This window comes from Lepisosteus oculatus, chromosome 2 (assembly GCF_040954835.1).
Source record: "Lepisosteus oculatus isolate fLepOcu1 chromosome 2, fLepOcu1.hap2, whole genome shotgun sequence".
Taxonomy (NCBI): Eukaryota; Metazoa; Chordata; class Actinopteri; order Semionotiformes; family Lepisosteidae; genus Lepisosteus; species Lepisosteus oculatus.
Window position 1 is genome coordinate 32,640,360 of NC_090697.1, and position 16,629 is coordinate 32,656,988.

Below are 16,629 nucleotides of genomic sequence, written 5' to 3' on the forward strand. Positions count from 1 at the left end.
CCGACTTTTCTCAGTAGTGACATTTTGCCGTTTCTTAATTCTTTGCTTTTAGCAATTGTGTACTTGCATTACTCTCTTAAAGAAGTGTGCAGAATAGTTTTCATTCTACTACACAATGACATGGGACTAACAGTTGGCCTATCCTCTTGGTAGCTTCAAACGTCTAAAGACCAATGTCACTATGCATTGCAATAATTTATCAATGGCCAGTGTCTGGAGAAAGGGAAGCTTTCATATAGAACCTATAGATTGAAAAATGCTTTACTCTGTTTACCTTTCTTTTTTTAGGTTATACTTAATTGCTCTGCTTTACCGTGTCTTTTACATTTGTTGAGTAGTCTTAAAGAATCTATAAGGAAGGAAGCCTGTTGGACAGTCTCTAATATTACTGCAGGAAACAGAGCTCAGATCCAGGTAATTCATTCTTTTTTGTCTCTTTGACTCCATTTTCTGGCAATAGGGTTTTCGAGTTGTTCCGTTTTCCCCAGCTCACTGATGCGGACATTGTGTCTGCCGGCAGTTTCAGCAGCAATATGGGTGGCAGATGTGAAATGAGCTCTCAGATGGACCAGTCTGTCAATCCTGCTCTGGTGTGCTCACTGGCGGGCAACCTGATCTTGGACGGCTGTTTGTCTTGCCGGTCTGCTGAAACCTTCTCTGCAGTCGGGACACAGTGGGAGAGGCTTACTCTAAAGTGTCTTGCACGCTGGCACATGACATGCCTGCCTGCAGCATGCCAACAGTCCTCTCCCTTGCTTCTGGTGACTTGAGGCATTGCAGAATGCACAGAGAACCAAGTGTGGCCTTTCTTGTTGTAACCTAAGCTTTAAATTAAGGCCTTTTTAAAGGTGACCTGATCAGGCAGTGTTCCATCTGGACCCATCTGATCTGGTTAAAGTGCGCCTAACAAGCTTTTGTGTGATTGGGGAAGTTGCAGTGCCTCACTGCACAAGCTGTATTGCTGGTCAGGGGGCTTAAAACAAATTGACAACTTCTTGCGAAAGTACATAAGCTATGACTATAGCATTCTCATTTCAGGAAATGTCATGTTTCTTTTTTTTCCCCCCCATAAGTAAATACGGACCATCTATAAATATCTCTCTGCTGTCATGGTTTTCAGATACAAGTATTTAATAATTTGTCATTCCTCTTTCAGGCTGTAATAGATGCAAATATTTTTCCTCTACTAATTGAGATCCTCCAAAAAGCCGAGTTTCGAACCAGAAAGGAAGCAGCATGGGCCATTACTAATGCCACCTCAGGAGGGACCCCTGAACAAATAAGGTATGGTAATCTAACTCTGAAGGACGGTTTACCTCCGTGCTCTGGTCAAATGTAGAAAGCAAATTAGCCTTAAATTTCACTGCACAAAGGTGGTTGCTGAAAAGCAGGATGTGAAATATTTCATATGTAGTAGGCAGTTCTCATCAATATTGAAACTTTCAGCTGTTGCTTCATCCTAAACCGTTTTTCTCACCAGGTACTTGGTATCCTTGAACTCAATCAAGCCTCTCTGCGACCTACTTACTGTCATGGATTCCAAGATAGTTCAAGTGGCTCTAAATGGGCTTGAGAATATTTTAAGGTTGGGAGAGCAGGAAGCCAAACAGAATGGAACGGGAATCAATCCATACTGTGCCCTTATTGAAGAAGCATATGGTATGCCTTCTTGTTTTGTTTCCGGTCTTAACTTACTGTTGGTTTGTATGTGTAATGTGTTCTTTTAACCAAGCACCTGGTTAACAACATTAATTTGCAAGTGATTTTAAAGTGATTTTGCTACTAAACAAAGATTTAAAAAAAGAGTAACTGCACACTGAAATGCTGAAAGGCTTTTCATTTTATTAAACAGTTGCACACTAATGAATTAATTTGAAAATGTTTCATTCTCATTAGAAACTGTTCAAGAAGAAACATCTATCCTGATCATGCACAGTGATGGGGGGGGGGGAAACTGAAGTTTAAAGTGTGGTCTAAGTGTCTGTGTGCACTTTAGAATTCAGTGATGTTATAGTTTTCAAATCTAAAATGAGCGAAAAGTTTGCACATGCAGTGCAAGTGTTTAATCGCCGAAACATCCCCGTTTCATTAGATGCAGCAAAAGTATATTCATGATGAGGTGATTGAAATACCAGTATCTGGACCATGAATAATTGTGCAGTCCTATTTTTGTGTTGCACTAATTTTTAAGATTTGATTAGCATCTTGGCATTCAGCTGGCTTTTCCACAGGTTCCTCCAGCTGTCCAAAGGCATGCTATGCTGGTTGTATTAAATGGTGTCTCTCGGTTTTTCTCTCATGTGTATGTGTGCTCTGCTGCGCTTGCGTCTCATCCAGGGTTTCATCCTGCTTTGTGCCCGGTGTATCCCTAAAGGCCTATTCTCACTCCATCTTAGAGATGGTTTCTGTCTATAGGATTTACCAGCTTTCAGCAAATTGAAATAGTATGATCATTCTACAACGTTATGCCCCTTTTCAGAAATAAAATTCCTCACAAAATACTGACTTATTTAGTGCATCTTTGAAAGAAGAAGAATACTCTCTATAGCTACAGTTTGTATGTCTATACAAATCTAGTTTGAATAGCTGCATAACATTGCCAACCTCCTGCAAAACATCGCTTACTGTTAAAACATTCAAGCTACACAGTGCAGTTGTTTGCAATCATTAATCAATCAAACAGGTTTTAATTATGAAATCTCTGGGATTTTCAATCCACTATCGCATTCAAGATAGCTGCTTTTTGCTTTTGCAGTCTGGCAGATTTTACGACCAGTTCCTCAGTCTTTATGAAAGACATCGGGGCACTGTACAATCTTGTGATTTAATATCAATTAAAACCTCAGTTAGTTCACCAATGTCGAGGTATTCCTGTATGTGTACTATGTATTCTTTTTTTCATGGGATTTTGTAATGAATTCTGGATTTGGTGGGTCTGAGCCACAGACAGTAGGAGGCCACTGCTGCACAGTGCAGCATATTAGGAATCTTCTTGCTGGCTTTAAAACAGGGAGGTACAGTATAGTAACATTTGCTTTAGTTTGTCACAGTGTGACTTTGTGATTTAAGTTGTAGGGTTCATCTTGAATTTGGATGTTTGATAATTTGTGTGCTTATTTCCCTAGTTATGACCAGAACCTTCCACTTCTGTCAACAAGTTGATGTGTGCATGACTTAAGGCAGTTATAGACCATGTATCTGAATAATTTCAGCAACAGAATCTTATTTTAAGATTCAAAATCACTCACTGGCCTGAGAAGAGATTTCTTTAACTCTTATTTTTAAAGAGTACTCTATTATACAGTATTTTAGCAGTAAGCTATGCTGTAGAACTTGCCAATTTTGGTTAAGGCTCTGGAAACTGGAATGTTGCAGGTTCATTCCATTGTTTAGGCATTCATTCATTTCAAGGGAAAATAAAAACCTTGCAACTTTAAAAACGTCCCATAACTTATCTAATGAAGCACAACCTGCATCTTGTAACTATTGTTTTAATATTTCAATATCAAGTCATATTTTCTCCACTCTTATTAATAAACAAATTGGTGCTTCCAGAATGTTTGTGAGGAAAATCTGTAGGCCACCTTGTTTGTCCTGTAACCTTGGATAATACAGACAGAAATGGCAAAATACCAGCTGTCACGTATAATGTTACTCCTGCCCATTTTGTTTTGCAGGACTGGATAAAATTGAATTCTTACAAAGCCATGAAAATCAGGAGATCTACCAGAAGGCATTTGATTTAATAGAACACTACTTTGGTGTGGATGAGGAGGACTCCAGTATTGCTCCCCAGGTGGATGAGAACCAACAGCAGTTCATCTTTCAGCAGCAGGAGGCACCAATGGAGGGCTTTCAGCTATAACAACTACACAGTTCCCCAGCCCAGGCTTCCTGATTGTTTAAACTAGTGTGTCAGTTGCACAAGGCTGGCACCTGGACAGAAGGTTCTGTTTTAATTTAGTGGACTAAATATGAGGCAGCTCAGCACTTTTTTTTTTGCTTTGTTTTTTAAAAAAATTCTTTAGGTCAACATGTACCTTTCATGTATTTAGTGTGTATATCGGTTTAAAATTGTTTCTCCGTATGTAATCCTTGCGAAAGGCAAGCGGAAACCAATTTAATTATTTAAGGTGTTTGTTTTTGGGTTTCCCCACCATTAATAATATAGTGAAACTGTTTGACACTGGACATTGGCCTCCAGCTCCTTCAGAGTACCAACTACCTCTTCTGTGAATCACTTCATTTGGAATGAATAATGTACATTTTGGGATGACTAAATTCCATATAAAGAGATGACATAGAACCATGCACAAAACAAACAACATAAGGTGGGTATACATTAAATTTCCACTTTTCGAAAGTTTTAAATTTAAGCATTTCTCATTCTCATACTTCATTTATTAATGCAAAATGTCTTATACAGTTATGAGATATTGCATCATTATTTTTAAATCAAATTATGCATACACTTGATGAGTTTGGACTCAAAGCTGCAGTTTGGTTTTTTTTAAGTTGGCAGTGAAGATTGTGACTTGTACAGCATTTTGACCACATTACATGATTGATATTTATTGTTTTGAAATATTTTTGACAAGTTATCTATTGCTAAAACATGCATATACAGCAGTACCACTAAACACTTGTTTGATGCAATGCGTTTGTGGGAAAAATGTATATTAAGGTAAAAGGGAGAATAGTACATGATGCACTCTGGCTTTTGTTTTCCAATGCCTTTTCTTTTCATGTGTATTTCCTCCATTAAGTAGAGCCTGTTTTTAGGTGTGTTTTGATTCTTCAAACCAGAGCTGCACTAAAGGAACTTCTTTATCAGTGAGTTTGGGGTGGTAGATTCATGTTATGATCTCCTCAGTTGGAAAATTAAGGAAGGAAATTTAAAGATGTACACAATCTTAAATGCTTTGCATTTTTGTATGTATACACAGAGGCATCATGGTCTCTGCCTACTTAATGATATGTAAGTAGAGGTAAGAAATGGCCGAAGAGTAGTTAGCGTGACAGTTCAGGAACTGTCTGCTGGCATTTTACTGTTGACATTCAATTGGTCTCCAGTTTTAGTTTTTTCTTTGGCTTCGGAACGGTTTTGCCATTTCTTGAAATATACACCAACACCCGACGTCCACCACTTCTCCCCCCCCAATATATGATGTTGCAGGGAAGGAAGTGGGGTTTACTTTTTTGTGCTATTTTCTTTTTCAGAAAAGATTTTCTATTTATGCTCTACACTCTAGGAATGATTTCTCTTCTCTTCCCCATTTCCCTGAATATAGCTGTAGTTATGGATTAAGACATGGATCTTGTAGGTCCTCTTTTGGGGGGAAGTTAGGGAAACACTTTCAGGAATACAACTGCTTAATGGGTGCAGGGCCGGGATGTAATGGGAAAGCCCCAAGATGCTGTTGGCTACCAAGGTACCGGTGGCCAATGGTCTGCTATGAAATACAGTCCTGGCAAAGTGCAACAGGGTGAGGTACAAGTGTAAAATTGTGGATTCAATGCACAATATCGCAGACATTGTGGTGTTCTGAAAAGTCATCTTTATTTTGATTGATCTTCCTTTTTAATTGTATTTTTGACCTATTGCTTTGAAGATAGATGTTCAATTATTCTGTTCTGTCAAAATTGGTTTCAAGGTGTAGCTATATTCTACTGGTAACATAATGGGAAAGCATATGAAGCATAATAAACAGTTTTTTCTTTTTTTCTTCATTATGGTGAAGGTTTTTCTGTTTCTTTTACATAACCTTTTTCATTTGTATTATTCTTTCAAATAGAACCATTTGGGTAAATGTGAAAATGTACTGTACATACTTCTAAGCTACATAATGCAACTTGTTAACTGGGTTGTAGTCACACCTGGTATACCTCACTTTTGAAGTGTTTAATTTAATCTATAGCTCAGTAACAAAGCAAAATGTTAGTTACCATGTTTTTACATTTTTGTTTCTTAAATTTTATGGAAATTGAGTGTTACCAGGTAATAACTATTGTATGTGCACATTGCATTTCAACATTAATATGGATTTACCTTTTAAGACTAATTTATTACATGCAAATCGTTTGGTATGTAAAAAAAAAAGGTACAGACTGCTCATTATCCTTGCATTTTGAACATTGGTAATTAAAGTTTAGGACAATTGGTAATCAAAATCCAGAAGTTACACTAGTTACACTAAAATATGTAATAAGTTTGCAACAAGCTATGTTATGCTGTTGAATAGCCTTTTATGTGAATCAACTCTTTTTTTTTTTTTAACACCCCTGTTGATCTTAAGTTTTTGTGCATGTATACATGTATATTCTGACAAGATTGTTAAATGGTTTGGTCATATTGGGGGAAAAGTCCTGATATGCGGAATCAAAATTTTCTTTGACTTGCTGGATATACTTAGTCGTGTATCTTTTTTTTTTTTGTTTCCAAAATGCTTGAGGTACGTTTTGTTTTGTTTTTTGGCTTTAAAACTTTGCTGTCCTAGTCCTGCCCCAAGACTTGAGCTTGAAAATGATTGTGCGGACTGTGTTGTCAGCCAGTTAAGATCCTTAATTAAAAAAGGCAGTCCTATGGGAGAGTGGTAATTTATGTATATGTAATAAAGAAATTGGACACCATCAAAGTATGTTTTACAAAGGAATGTTAATTACACAAGCTGTAGAACAATATTTTTGCTTACTGATGGAGAGGAAAGCTTATGTCTACCAGCTTCTCAATGGTTTGGTTCTTCTGTGTAATGGTTTTTACCCCACTATTTAAGCCCTGCTGGTCAAATTACTCAGTACTTCTAAAATTTGTTTACTGCCCAAAGAATAGCATCTTATCACAGTCATTCCCTCATTGGAAAAAGGCAGCCTTTTGAGGGATGAAAAGGGTATAAACTATAAAAAGTATTACACCTGTCTCAAAATTAACTATACTCACTGTCTAAAATCTTAGGAGCTCAAATGCATGTATTGTACTCTGTGACAGGAAATGCACATTGTTTTAGGAGCCCATGGCCAAAACAATCTCTCGCTCAACAATCCCATTGAAAGCTGTATCAGATTTTCCACCCTGTTGTACCCCATAGCACTCAATAAAACCCTACCTGAAGGAACCTGCTACCACCATTTGGATGGGTTTGGCTGCAGACGTTTCACAAACTTGTAGAAGACAGGCCACAATCAATAATTTCACAGAAGCTTGCCATTTGCTCAGGAATCTTAATTCAATTGAATAGTGTATGTCGTTCTTAACTGTAGCAAGAGAGTGTGTACAGTGTACTCGGCTACTTCTTCCCCCCTGTCCTTGCCAGTTTTGTGTAGATGGGAGGTCAAATTGCCAAGGAATCTATGCTAACTTTTGTAGTTTCTGTGATTACCTTCACCATTCAGTTATAGCACCAGTTTTTTTTTTGTACATTGTCAGTTGTTGTGCTATGTAAGACATTTTTTGTCCATTTCCAAAGCAGTGAATGCAAAAATATAAGTAAATTTTCTTTCCTAAAAGTAGTCTAAGATTTTATTCAAAATACCAAATTACAGTTCAAAGGAAGTATTTCATTTGAAAATGCAAGTGTGTATGTGTATACAGTGTATATATGGTGTGATCCTGGGAACTGTGCTTCTAGTACATAGCCTACTTATATGCATAATAGAGGAGTGTGCAACTCTGGTTCTGGAAAACCATAATGCTGTAGGATTTATAGGTAGCAGCAGAGATCTGTAAAGTTTAATGTCTTCTAATAAGGCAACAGAATGATTTAATTCAGTGAGTTAAAGCTCAGCTGCGATAAAAAGCGGAAGACACTATGGCTCTCCAGGCCCAGAGTGACAGACCTGTGGTGTCATAAAAGTAATTGTGTTTTTATATGGCTGCCTGTCACCCCAGTGCTACAACATGCAGTTACTGGTTCTTGGAAGCAGCTGTGTTTATGAGCTGTTGCTGCTCATGCTTGGCTTCTTCCTTCCATTTGGCTTTTTTGGCAAGATTCCAGCTGGTGAGAGTTTCATGGCGTTCTGCAGCCTAAAGGGACAAATAGGTGTAAAAACACCTCACACGCTACATTTTTCACAGTCACTGTGCAATACCTTTATGTAACTACGATTGTGGGTCATATTAAATCTGTTTGGTACAAAAGGTTTACAGAACAGTAACATTCTCAGCTGGAAAAATTAATGTAATACACATTATGCAGTGTTAATCTGCTGCAATTTCTTTTTTTCTGTTCGCATTTAATTTTAAATTAATGCAACCATACAAATATGATCAAATGAAATACCCCATCTCTGCGCAGCTCACTTTAAACCTCCACACACCCCCCCTCCCCACACGAATAACTTGTTTAAAACCCATGATCCAAATCCAGTCATGTTTACCTCTGGCCCTTAAGAGTTCTAATAATACAGTCTGTGAGGGCAAGAATCCAGTGTTGACAACAATAAGATGGACGTCATTGGTGTAGCAGCAACTGTTTCTCACAATTAAGCCACTGCAGAGATTTCACACACTGTGTAGCAGATCTCAAATTGAGAAAACTGGTCTGCCTTTAACATTCAAGAAGATTATACAGTATACTTCTAAATAGAAATGGCCATGGAAAATTCATACCTGACACTGTACAGTATGGTTTGTAACAAAGGCTACAAATGTGAAGAGGCTATTAAGCCCACCTTGCTTGTGTGATGCCTGCTAGCAAATGAATCATCTCCTACCCGTTTCCCGGAAGCAATCATCACAAAGCAGGCAACGACAGTCATTCCAATCATGATGTAGCAGATCTTGACACGGGCTTTGTTTCTGGCCGTTGCCAGCATTTCAAACCTAAATTAAAATAAGACAATTTATAGTAAAATATTTTCTAGTTCGTTGCATAAAATACTTTAAGGCACTTCTTTAAGTTCCACGCAAGCCCACTTTGTGGAGTGCCTGGGATATTGCTTGACCCACAGACATTTATTCCTGTCTCAGCTATTGAAATATGTCCAGTAACTTCCTCAAATTTGCCATTAGCCTAATAACAGTGGCAAACCTGACGAGTTTTCTGCTTAACAGGATGTTCAATTTGGTGGGACAGCTTAATGTAGTCAATGTCTGGGTGCTTTCTACTTCTAAATGGTCAACTTCACCATGATCAAAGAGCTATTAAGGAACTTTGAAATGTTTCTATACCCTTCTTCTGATCTGTGTCTTTATACGACTTTATCTCCGAGTTGTTTTGAATGTTCCTTGGTGTTTGTAGTTGAATCTTTGCTTAAATTCATGTAGAGGTGTATTTATTCTGGAATCATGTGAACCACTATTATTACTCATTTAATTTCATGGCTCTTTGATAATTTAATAATTTGGTAATTTTGTGCACCTAAATTAATTGTTTCCCACAGCAATGGGTTTGAATACATACACATTCACAATTTTTCAATATTTCTTTCATATTATCTACAGTATATATGTCTTTCTGTTTTTTTTTATTTTAAAAGAAAAATACAGTACTTTCAAAAGTTCAATATATAAAATGAAGAACTTGTGGCTACTGCATTCAATGTTAACTATAAGATTATAGGAACAACTGAACTATTGTTAAGGTAGAATGATGGCTTTGGCTTAATATTAATTTTAATGACTCAAGCAGTTTGGAAAGAGTGGTGGTTGTGCGGTTTTGTGGAATTAAAATAAATAATCAAAAATGATCTCCATCCAAGAGAACTAAAGGAAAACAGTTAAGCAGTTTAGAGACCACCTAATGCCTACCCACAACCTTTCAGCTGCAGAAATATCTTCTCTGTTTTGTCTATTTCCTTTCCTCGATACCCTCTTTATTCTGTCACATAGGAGCCTGCCAGACCACTAATGCTCCACCACCTCTTTTTTGCTTTTGGAGGGACATGGGGGTGTACATAAAACTTTGCTTTGAAACGGACGCCGGCACTGATGCTGACTCATTCCCATTCAGAAATGATTCCACTAAACCCTTCTTCAACCTCATTCAAAACAATGTTCTTTTGACCCATCATTTCCTGAATTCTCCACTCTAACAGGTTGACTTGGAATATTGGTAAAGCTTTCATTAAACTTTTCATATAACATTTATTAATTCAAACTGCTAACTGTACCCTTGTCATGTTCTACTTATAGTCTTTGTGACGGGGGTCTCTCTTAATTCTTCACAACAGCCTCATCCTCATGGACATACTGTCGTTCTCTTGGCCAGACTGGTTACTGCCGATAAAGCAAACTAGTTCAAGTGATGCCTCTGTTCTGCTTAAACTTAGGAGATGTGCATGTAGGGAAATACTGAAATTACATTTTAAACAGAAGTTTGGGAGGAGGTCGAACCCTAATCTTACCCTTTTCCACCTACATACACTGAAATCTCATGTTTATAGCTTGTTTGTGCATTTTGCATCCTTTCTTCTGCCCCACTTTGCCTTTACAGCACTTCCCTTGTTCATCTCTTTTAAGGGGAGGTAGGAGGTTGGTTCTGACAGCTGTGCCCTCAAGGCCAGGTTGTCAATTTCTTAACCAAGAAAGTATGCTAATAAAGCCAAATGCCGCCTCTGCTAAACCTTAAATTAGGGTAACACTGAACCACTGAAACATAATTCAAACCACTGAATGTAGAAATGAGTGGAATGAATCAGAATCAAGAGAGTACTCTAGAGCCCAACATTCAATATCAAGAGTAAACTTGGAAAAAAGTGCAAAAGGTATTAGAATTACTAAAGAGAGACAGAAAATACTGCCAAAAAATATTTCAGTTAAAACTAAACATGGTGATGTCATAATACAGGATTAATAATTAAAATGATAAAGATATAGATATTCTAAGTGAATATTTAACACAGGCTTTTACAGCAGAAGACATCAATAATATACCCCATGTTATAGAAGAAGCTCCATAGCTGAGAATAATTTTAGTATCATTATCTGGGGTGGCTTAAAACTAAGAAATCACAAATGTTATTTTCATATTTTTTGTCATACGGATTTAAGGAAACAAGAGTTGCACTTTTAAGTGTGATAATTTACGAAGGACTGGAGCTCTAATCAACAAATTCAGTAACAGTAAGAAATTCATAAAAAGGGGACAAAAGTGAACATGTGAACACCCAGATGATGCGACGGCAGCCATAGTGCACCAGAACGCTCACCACACATCAGCTATCAGTGGGGAGGAGAGCAGAGTAATGAAGCCAATTCATAGATGGGGAGTATTAGGAGGCCATGATTGGTAAGGGCCAATGGGAATTTTGGCCAAGATGGTGGGGTTACACCCCTACTCTTTTCGAGAAATGCCCTTGGATTTTTAATGACCACAGAGAGTCAGGGCCTCGGTTTTACATCTCAGCCAAAGGACAGTGCCTGTTTACAGTTTAGTGTCCCCGTCACTATACTGGGGCATTAGGACCCACACAGACCACAGGATGACCGCCACCTGTGGCCCCACTAACACCTCTTCCAGCAACAACCTTAGTATTTCCCAGGAGGTCTCCCATCCAGGTACTGACCAGGCTCACACCTGCTGAGCTTCAGTGGGCTGTCAGTTGTGAGTTGCAGAGTGATATGGCTGTTGGCTATAAAAAATATTTAGACAAAGTCATGGATTGGGCAGACACTTGGCAAATGAAATTTAACATTAAGAAAAACAAAGTGATCCACCGAGTTAGCAGTAATATATACTATTGTACACTACTGTATATCATATGGGTGATTCTGAACTGCAGAAAAACTTTATTAAAGGAATTTGAGCTAAGATTTTTAAATGTCCTCATTAAGACAATGTGAGCAAGTGAGAAAAAGCTCAGAGGATGCCTGGTTTTCTAGCATGAAGTGTGGATTTTAAATCCAGAGAAATTATGCTCAGGCTTTATAAACAATTTTACCAAAGATTATATTGCAGTCTTAGATTCAAAGAGCAGCAACAACAATGATTCCTGGTTGCAAGAGATTGTGATATAAAGATAGCTTGTTTTAGAATAAAGGTGACTGAGGCAAGACATGATGCAAATACTGTACATAAAATGTTAATTTTAATTTCAGATAGTTACCCAGTGGGACTATTTCACACTCAGTAGTGAAACCAAAACATATTATAATATTGGGGAATGAAAAGGGAATTAATTTAGGACAGAAGACTAGAAAGGTCTTTATACAAAGCGTCATGGGTCTCTGCAGTAGGCTTCCCAGCTAAGTGGTTTGGGCGCAAACCCTGGTCACCTGCAGGAAATGGAGAGATGAACCGAGATGCATGTAAAATTACAGTTTTAATGACCAAAATTACTCATGATCCAGAAAAGGGACACAGAGTGAGTGCAGATTTGCAGATGCACTCATTCAACCAGCTCATCCATCAAAGTTATTCATCTTTTGATGGCCCTTAACTCTTTGAAACAGAACATAATGTTAAAGTTGTCTTGAAACTGAGTTGAAATGGCATGCAAATTGAGTACTAAGCCTTTACTAGACTGATATTGTTGCTTTATTACTATGCCGGGCTACAATGCAATAAGCATTGTGTTACATAAATGTAAAATTATTTAAAAAAATATCTGGACTAATTATTTTGCATTTTCTGATGATTCACAGTTATCCATTTTTACAGCAGTGACCAGATTAAATTACTATATAACCCTAGTTTGCATTCACCACCAATCTAACAGTAAAAGGAACAGTACACATCTGATTATCTATTTAATCTGCAGGCTGCCCAAATTAAATTAGGGTTCATTTAACAGCATTATGAAGACAATGTTGACTGCATACAGTATAAGGTTGGCAGTAAATGGTAGGTTCAATTGAAAGTGAAATGTATTCGAGGTGTTTTTATTTTAAAAACATTTGATACAGTATATGAGTATTCAGGCCCTTTGGGATAATTCAGCAGCACCATCTATTTAGTTAACCCACTAATGACTATCTATGACAAACCAAAACTCAAGAAACATGGGCCACTGGAAGCCAGCTCCTTTGCTAGCTGAACTACTTAGTGGACTGAGTTACTTCTTTTTAAGGTAGAGCCCTCCCTTTTTATTTTTGAATTAAAAAAAAATACTATCTGAATGCCTTCATTATAAAGTCTGGCTTTCTAAAAAAAGTCCATTAAAATAATCATTTAATTAAATATTGTTCCTAACCTTAAATTAGCTTTTCGATTTAAACTTAAAAAACAACTTAAATTCCCAGTGGTAATGATGCAGAAAATATTCTTATTTGGTAAGGCTGCAACCACTACTTGCAGGGTAGGCAACAACAACAGGAAATAAAAAGGTAAAGATGTAAAAAGCAGTGTAAAGATCTGAAAGTGTTTTCTTTCTGTAAAGTATTCCTGCGCGTACCCCACAGATAACAAATGTAAGTTCCGTGCAACTAATAGCTCTACTGTTTTTTTTCTTATCAGGATTACAGTGTTTTCTGATGCAATACAGCTATCAGCTACAGTGTGCCAACAACTGTCTTCTCACTAAACCCCAAGGGTCTAGTCATTTTGAAAAATATATGATTAGTATAAATATTTGCAAAACATCCAAGGATATTGTTTGCTACTAGCTGTGCCCTGCAAATCTTTATTTGTATCTCTGATCCATTCCAAGATTCATTCCCACGATCTTAAGGCACTACTGTCCATCTCATCCTCTGTGAGGTATAAAAAGTATATTTCATTCATGGTCAAACAGATTTAAAAAAATATAAATATTTTCAAACCAATGTTTTACTTTAGTTCACTAAGAATGACAACACCCAAGATGAAAGCGCCGTGGAGCGAAATCGTGGCTTAACCCGCTTGGCTGAGGGCTGACCTCCTGGCTGGGACTGGGACAGGGAGACCAGGACTCCCATGCAGGGTGACCAAGGGGAAGCCGCAGAGGTGGAGATGGGGTGGAGGTGGGATGCGAGAGATGTGCAGGAGAGAGAGATAGGGATCTCGTAGGTATTTTTAGTGTTTTAGAAGAGGAATGGATGTCAGGAGCGATTGCTCATTGCTGACAGCTGAATCTGATTGAACCTGGTTGTTGTCATCCCTCCCGAACTTCTGTTATAAACTCCATGAATCTTTTTTTTTAAGATGTAATACCAGATGTTCCCCAGCGATGACAGTGTTTTCATGGACTTGCTAGATGTTCTTATATAACAGCGATTGTAACAGTTTCCAGCATTAAGGGTAAATTAAACTGTGGAATAAACACTTAAGGAAAGCTTAAGTTATTTGGATGAAGTCTGTAGTTTTACTTTTCTGTCTGTAGCATTGTAGGTAAAGACGGATACACCACTGTGGATGAATACACCGCTGTATTTATCTGTAAGGTATCCAGCCCTACAGGACTCCTTTCTGTATCTGATAATCTTCTAGGGTAATCTTTATTGACTCTGATATAAACAGACTTCTAAATGGAAAGCATTTTGAGAAAGCACTTTTGAAAAGTGCTATACTATATAAATGTAACAAATTAATTAAACTGTCTCTCTTGAAAGGAAATATCAAAAGCTATGTATGGTATAGTATTTTTATAACTTTACATTTCTTTTCCACATTTAATATACAGCAGTAGTGTTCTGGAAATATGCACATATACTGTACAGTATCAGTCTTCGAAATCCCTTTTTCCTGACAAGAGTCGTGCAACCTTGATTCTATTCCCAGAAGACAGAAGGCAGGTCTATTCCCTGGATAACAAAATACATGGCACACACAGGGATCATTTAAATGCACCAGTTACACCATATAGCCTTTGTCTGGGAGGTAGAAGATAGTTAGAGCACCCAGGGAAAACCCATGAAGACAAACAGAAAAGGGCACCCCAGTCAGGAATCGGACCCAGGACTCAAGAGCTGTGAGGGCACTGCTAAACACCATTCCACCATGCTGCCCTATATGCATATTGAAGAATGATTTGAGCCTTAACATTTACCAAATGGAACCTGGCAATAACAAAATCCTATGAGTATTTTCATGCTTAATGCTGCAGCTTCCTGTGAGATTTACCATATAGATCTGAATTCGAGAAAACTCAGTGTGTAAGAACACATTCTGTACATCAACAATTCCCTGCCAGCCCCTATTCTTACACCATCTTACCCTGTTGTGTTAAATTCTACGAAAGTAAACACATCAAAATACTTTTTAATTTTAAATTACACCTAGAAATTCAACAAGACGCTCCAACCTGTTTCCTAATATTACAGAATAATGACTTAGAGCAATGGAATTTATGGTAACTCACGATACAATGGCAGGTATATCATCTTCAGTTTTGAAACGGCCAGACCACAGAAGTATTTTTTTATCAAATCTGGAGGGTTTATAGCCAGGAGTCCTATGAACTGATACCAAGAAAAAGTTTTTTTAGAGAGAACAATAAAAGAAAAAGTGTGGTGAAGAAAACAACACTTTTTAAATAATTTGTAACTCTTTGGAAAGACAGTGTGGAAAAAAAAACTAACAGAATAATGTTTTTTTTCCAAAATGACACAATTACCAGAGTAATACAGAAATAGAAGGGTAAAACTAATACATGAGTAATGAAAGTACATGAAAATAAGTCTGAATTTCCTCCTTATGTATTATAATATTAGTTTAGTTTGAAAACAGTAAGGAGAGTGAATTTAATCTGCTGCGACTTTCCGTTTAATTAGCTCACATCGCATCAGCAATATTTTGATGCAAAAAAGTAGACAATTAAAAAGTTACAAATATATATGAACTGATTTGACACAGCCTTCGATGAAAAACAATGTCTTGAGTCAGCACTTTTGTTAACAATATACAGTACATAGAAATATTTTGATACATGCCAAAAAAAATATAAAATAGTTGCAGACAATTTACCTGGATCTGTCCCTTCTGGTTTAAGAACAATTTTGTCACAAGGTTTCTTTGCATTGCTGGTGTAAAGACGCATTTGATTGTTGAATGTGACCCTTGCACAAATAAATCTTTTCACCCTGCTGAGCAGGAGCTCAGGAAAACTGTTTAGAGTTGTGCTCAGCATCGCAGCAGCCTTTGTTTCTCCAAAGTCACTTTGATGTTACATCTGTATTTATAGGCAAGTCCGCTGGCTCATGACATCAGTACAGACTCTGAGAACAACAGCTCTAGTTCAGCAGGTTTCGTACTGTATATCAGCATGAAATTACCAATTAAACAGATTAAGACGCGTAGTGTAGTGGGTAAGTCTCTGATCTCTCGACTGGTGAGTTGTGGGTTCAAGCTTCCACTGCAAACTGCTGTTGTATCTGGAGCAAACTACAGCACTTTACCCCAATTACTCCAGTTCACCTACTGTAGATGTATACTGTAAATAAGCATTGCTGGGGAGTCTTCTGCTTAATGCCATGGAAACCTGAGTTACCAAAGTGTGGTATTCATAACTAACCTAACCTAATCACATGGCACTACTGCCCTTGTAGAGCCCTGGCCTCTTCCAGCTTCCTTCAGGCTTTTGACTGAAGACTCTCTGTACCCCTCTGAAATCGCCTGTCCGCTCTAGATGTCCAAGCCAGTGTAGTCCTGCTGCTCTTACCTCTGCTTGTTATTGGGGGATCCTCATACAACTCGTAGAGCTCAATGTTGGTTTTTATTCACTACTCTCCTCCTTCCTGGACTGGCCTGTAGATCTTTCAGAAGATCTTTCTCTCCC

At 37.7% G+C, this 16,629-nt stretch overlaps 2 protein-coding genes across 2 annotated transcripts in view; one reads left to right on the forward strand and one right to left on the reverse strand.

Annotated features, from left to right (window-relative positions):
* The window catches only part of kpna5 (karyopherin alpha 5 (importin alpha 6)), a 14,936-nt gene extending 8,301 nt beyond the window's left edge, over positions 1-6,635 (forward strand). Inside the window, exons 11-14 of the mRNA XM_006626282.3 lie at positions 289-414; positions 1,157-1,284; positions 1,481-1,659; positions 3,678-6,635. Of these exons, the coding sequence (XP_006626345.2) occupies positions 289-414; positions 1,157-1,284; positions 1,481-1,659; positions 3,678-3,865 (621 nt within the window). The 3' untranslated portion in view covers positions 3,866-6,635. The remainder of the gene's footprint in view (positions 1-288; positions 415-1,156; positions 1,285-1,480; positions 1,660-3,677) is intronic.
* A 304-nt stretch (positions 6,636-6,939) lies between these two features.
* Positions 6,940-15,985, reverse strand: LOC102693471 (protein FAM162B). The gene is made up of 4 exons (XM_015355927.2): positions 15,819-15,985; positions 15,214-15,313; positions 8,710-8,818; positions 6,940-8,020 (listed from the first exon to the last, which is right to left on the reverse strand). The coding sequence occupies exons 1-4, from the start codon at positions 15,979-15,981 to the stop codon at positions 7,901-7,903; spliced, it is 492 nt and encodes a 163-aa protein (XP_015211413.1). The 5' UTR covers positions 15,982-15,985; the 3' UTR covers positions 6,940-7,900.
* Positions 15,986-16,629: the final 644 nt, after the last annotated feature.

Bases quoted from the DNA above. Each gene is read 5' to 3' on its own strand.
- LOC102693471 (XM_015355927.2), bottom strand. From the start codon at position 15,981: ATGCTGAGCACAACTCTAAACAGTTTTCCTGAGCTCCTGCTCAGCAGG. The intron at 8,819-15,213 runs GTGAGTTACCAT...ATTTTAATTTAG, and splicing joins GATATACCTGCCATTGTATC to GTTTGAAATGCTGGCAACGG. The intron at 8,021-8,709 runs GTAGGAGATGAT...TTGTCCCTTTAG, and splicing joins TGATTGCTTCCGGGAAACGG to GCTGCAGAACGCCATGAAAC.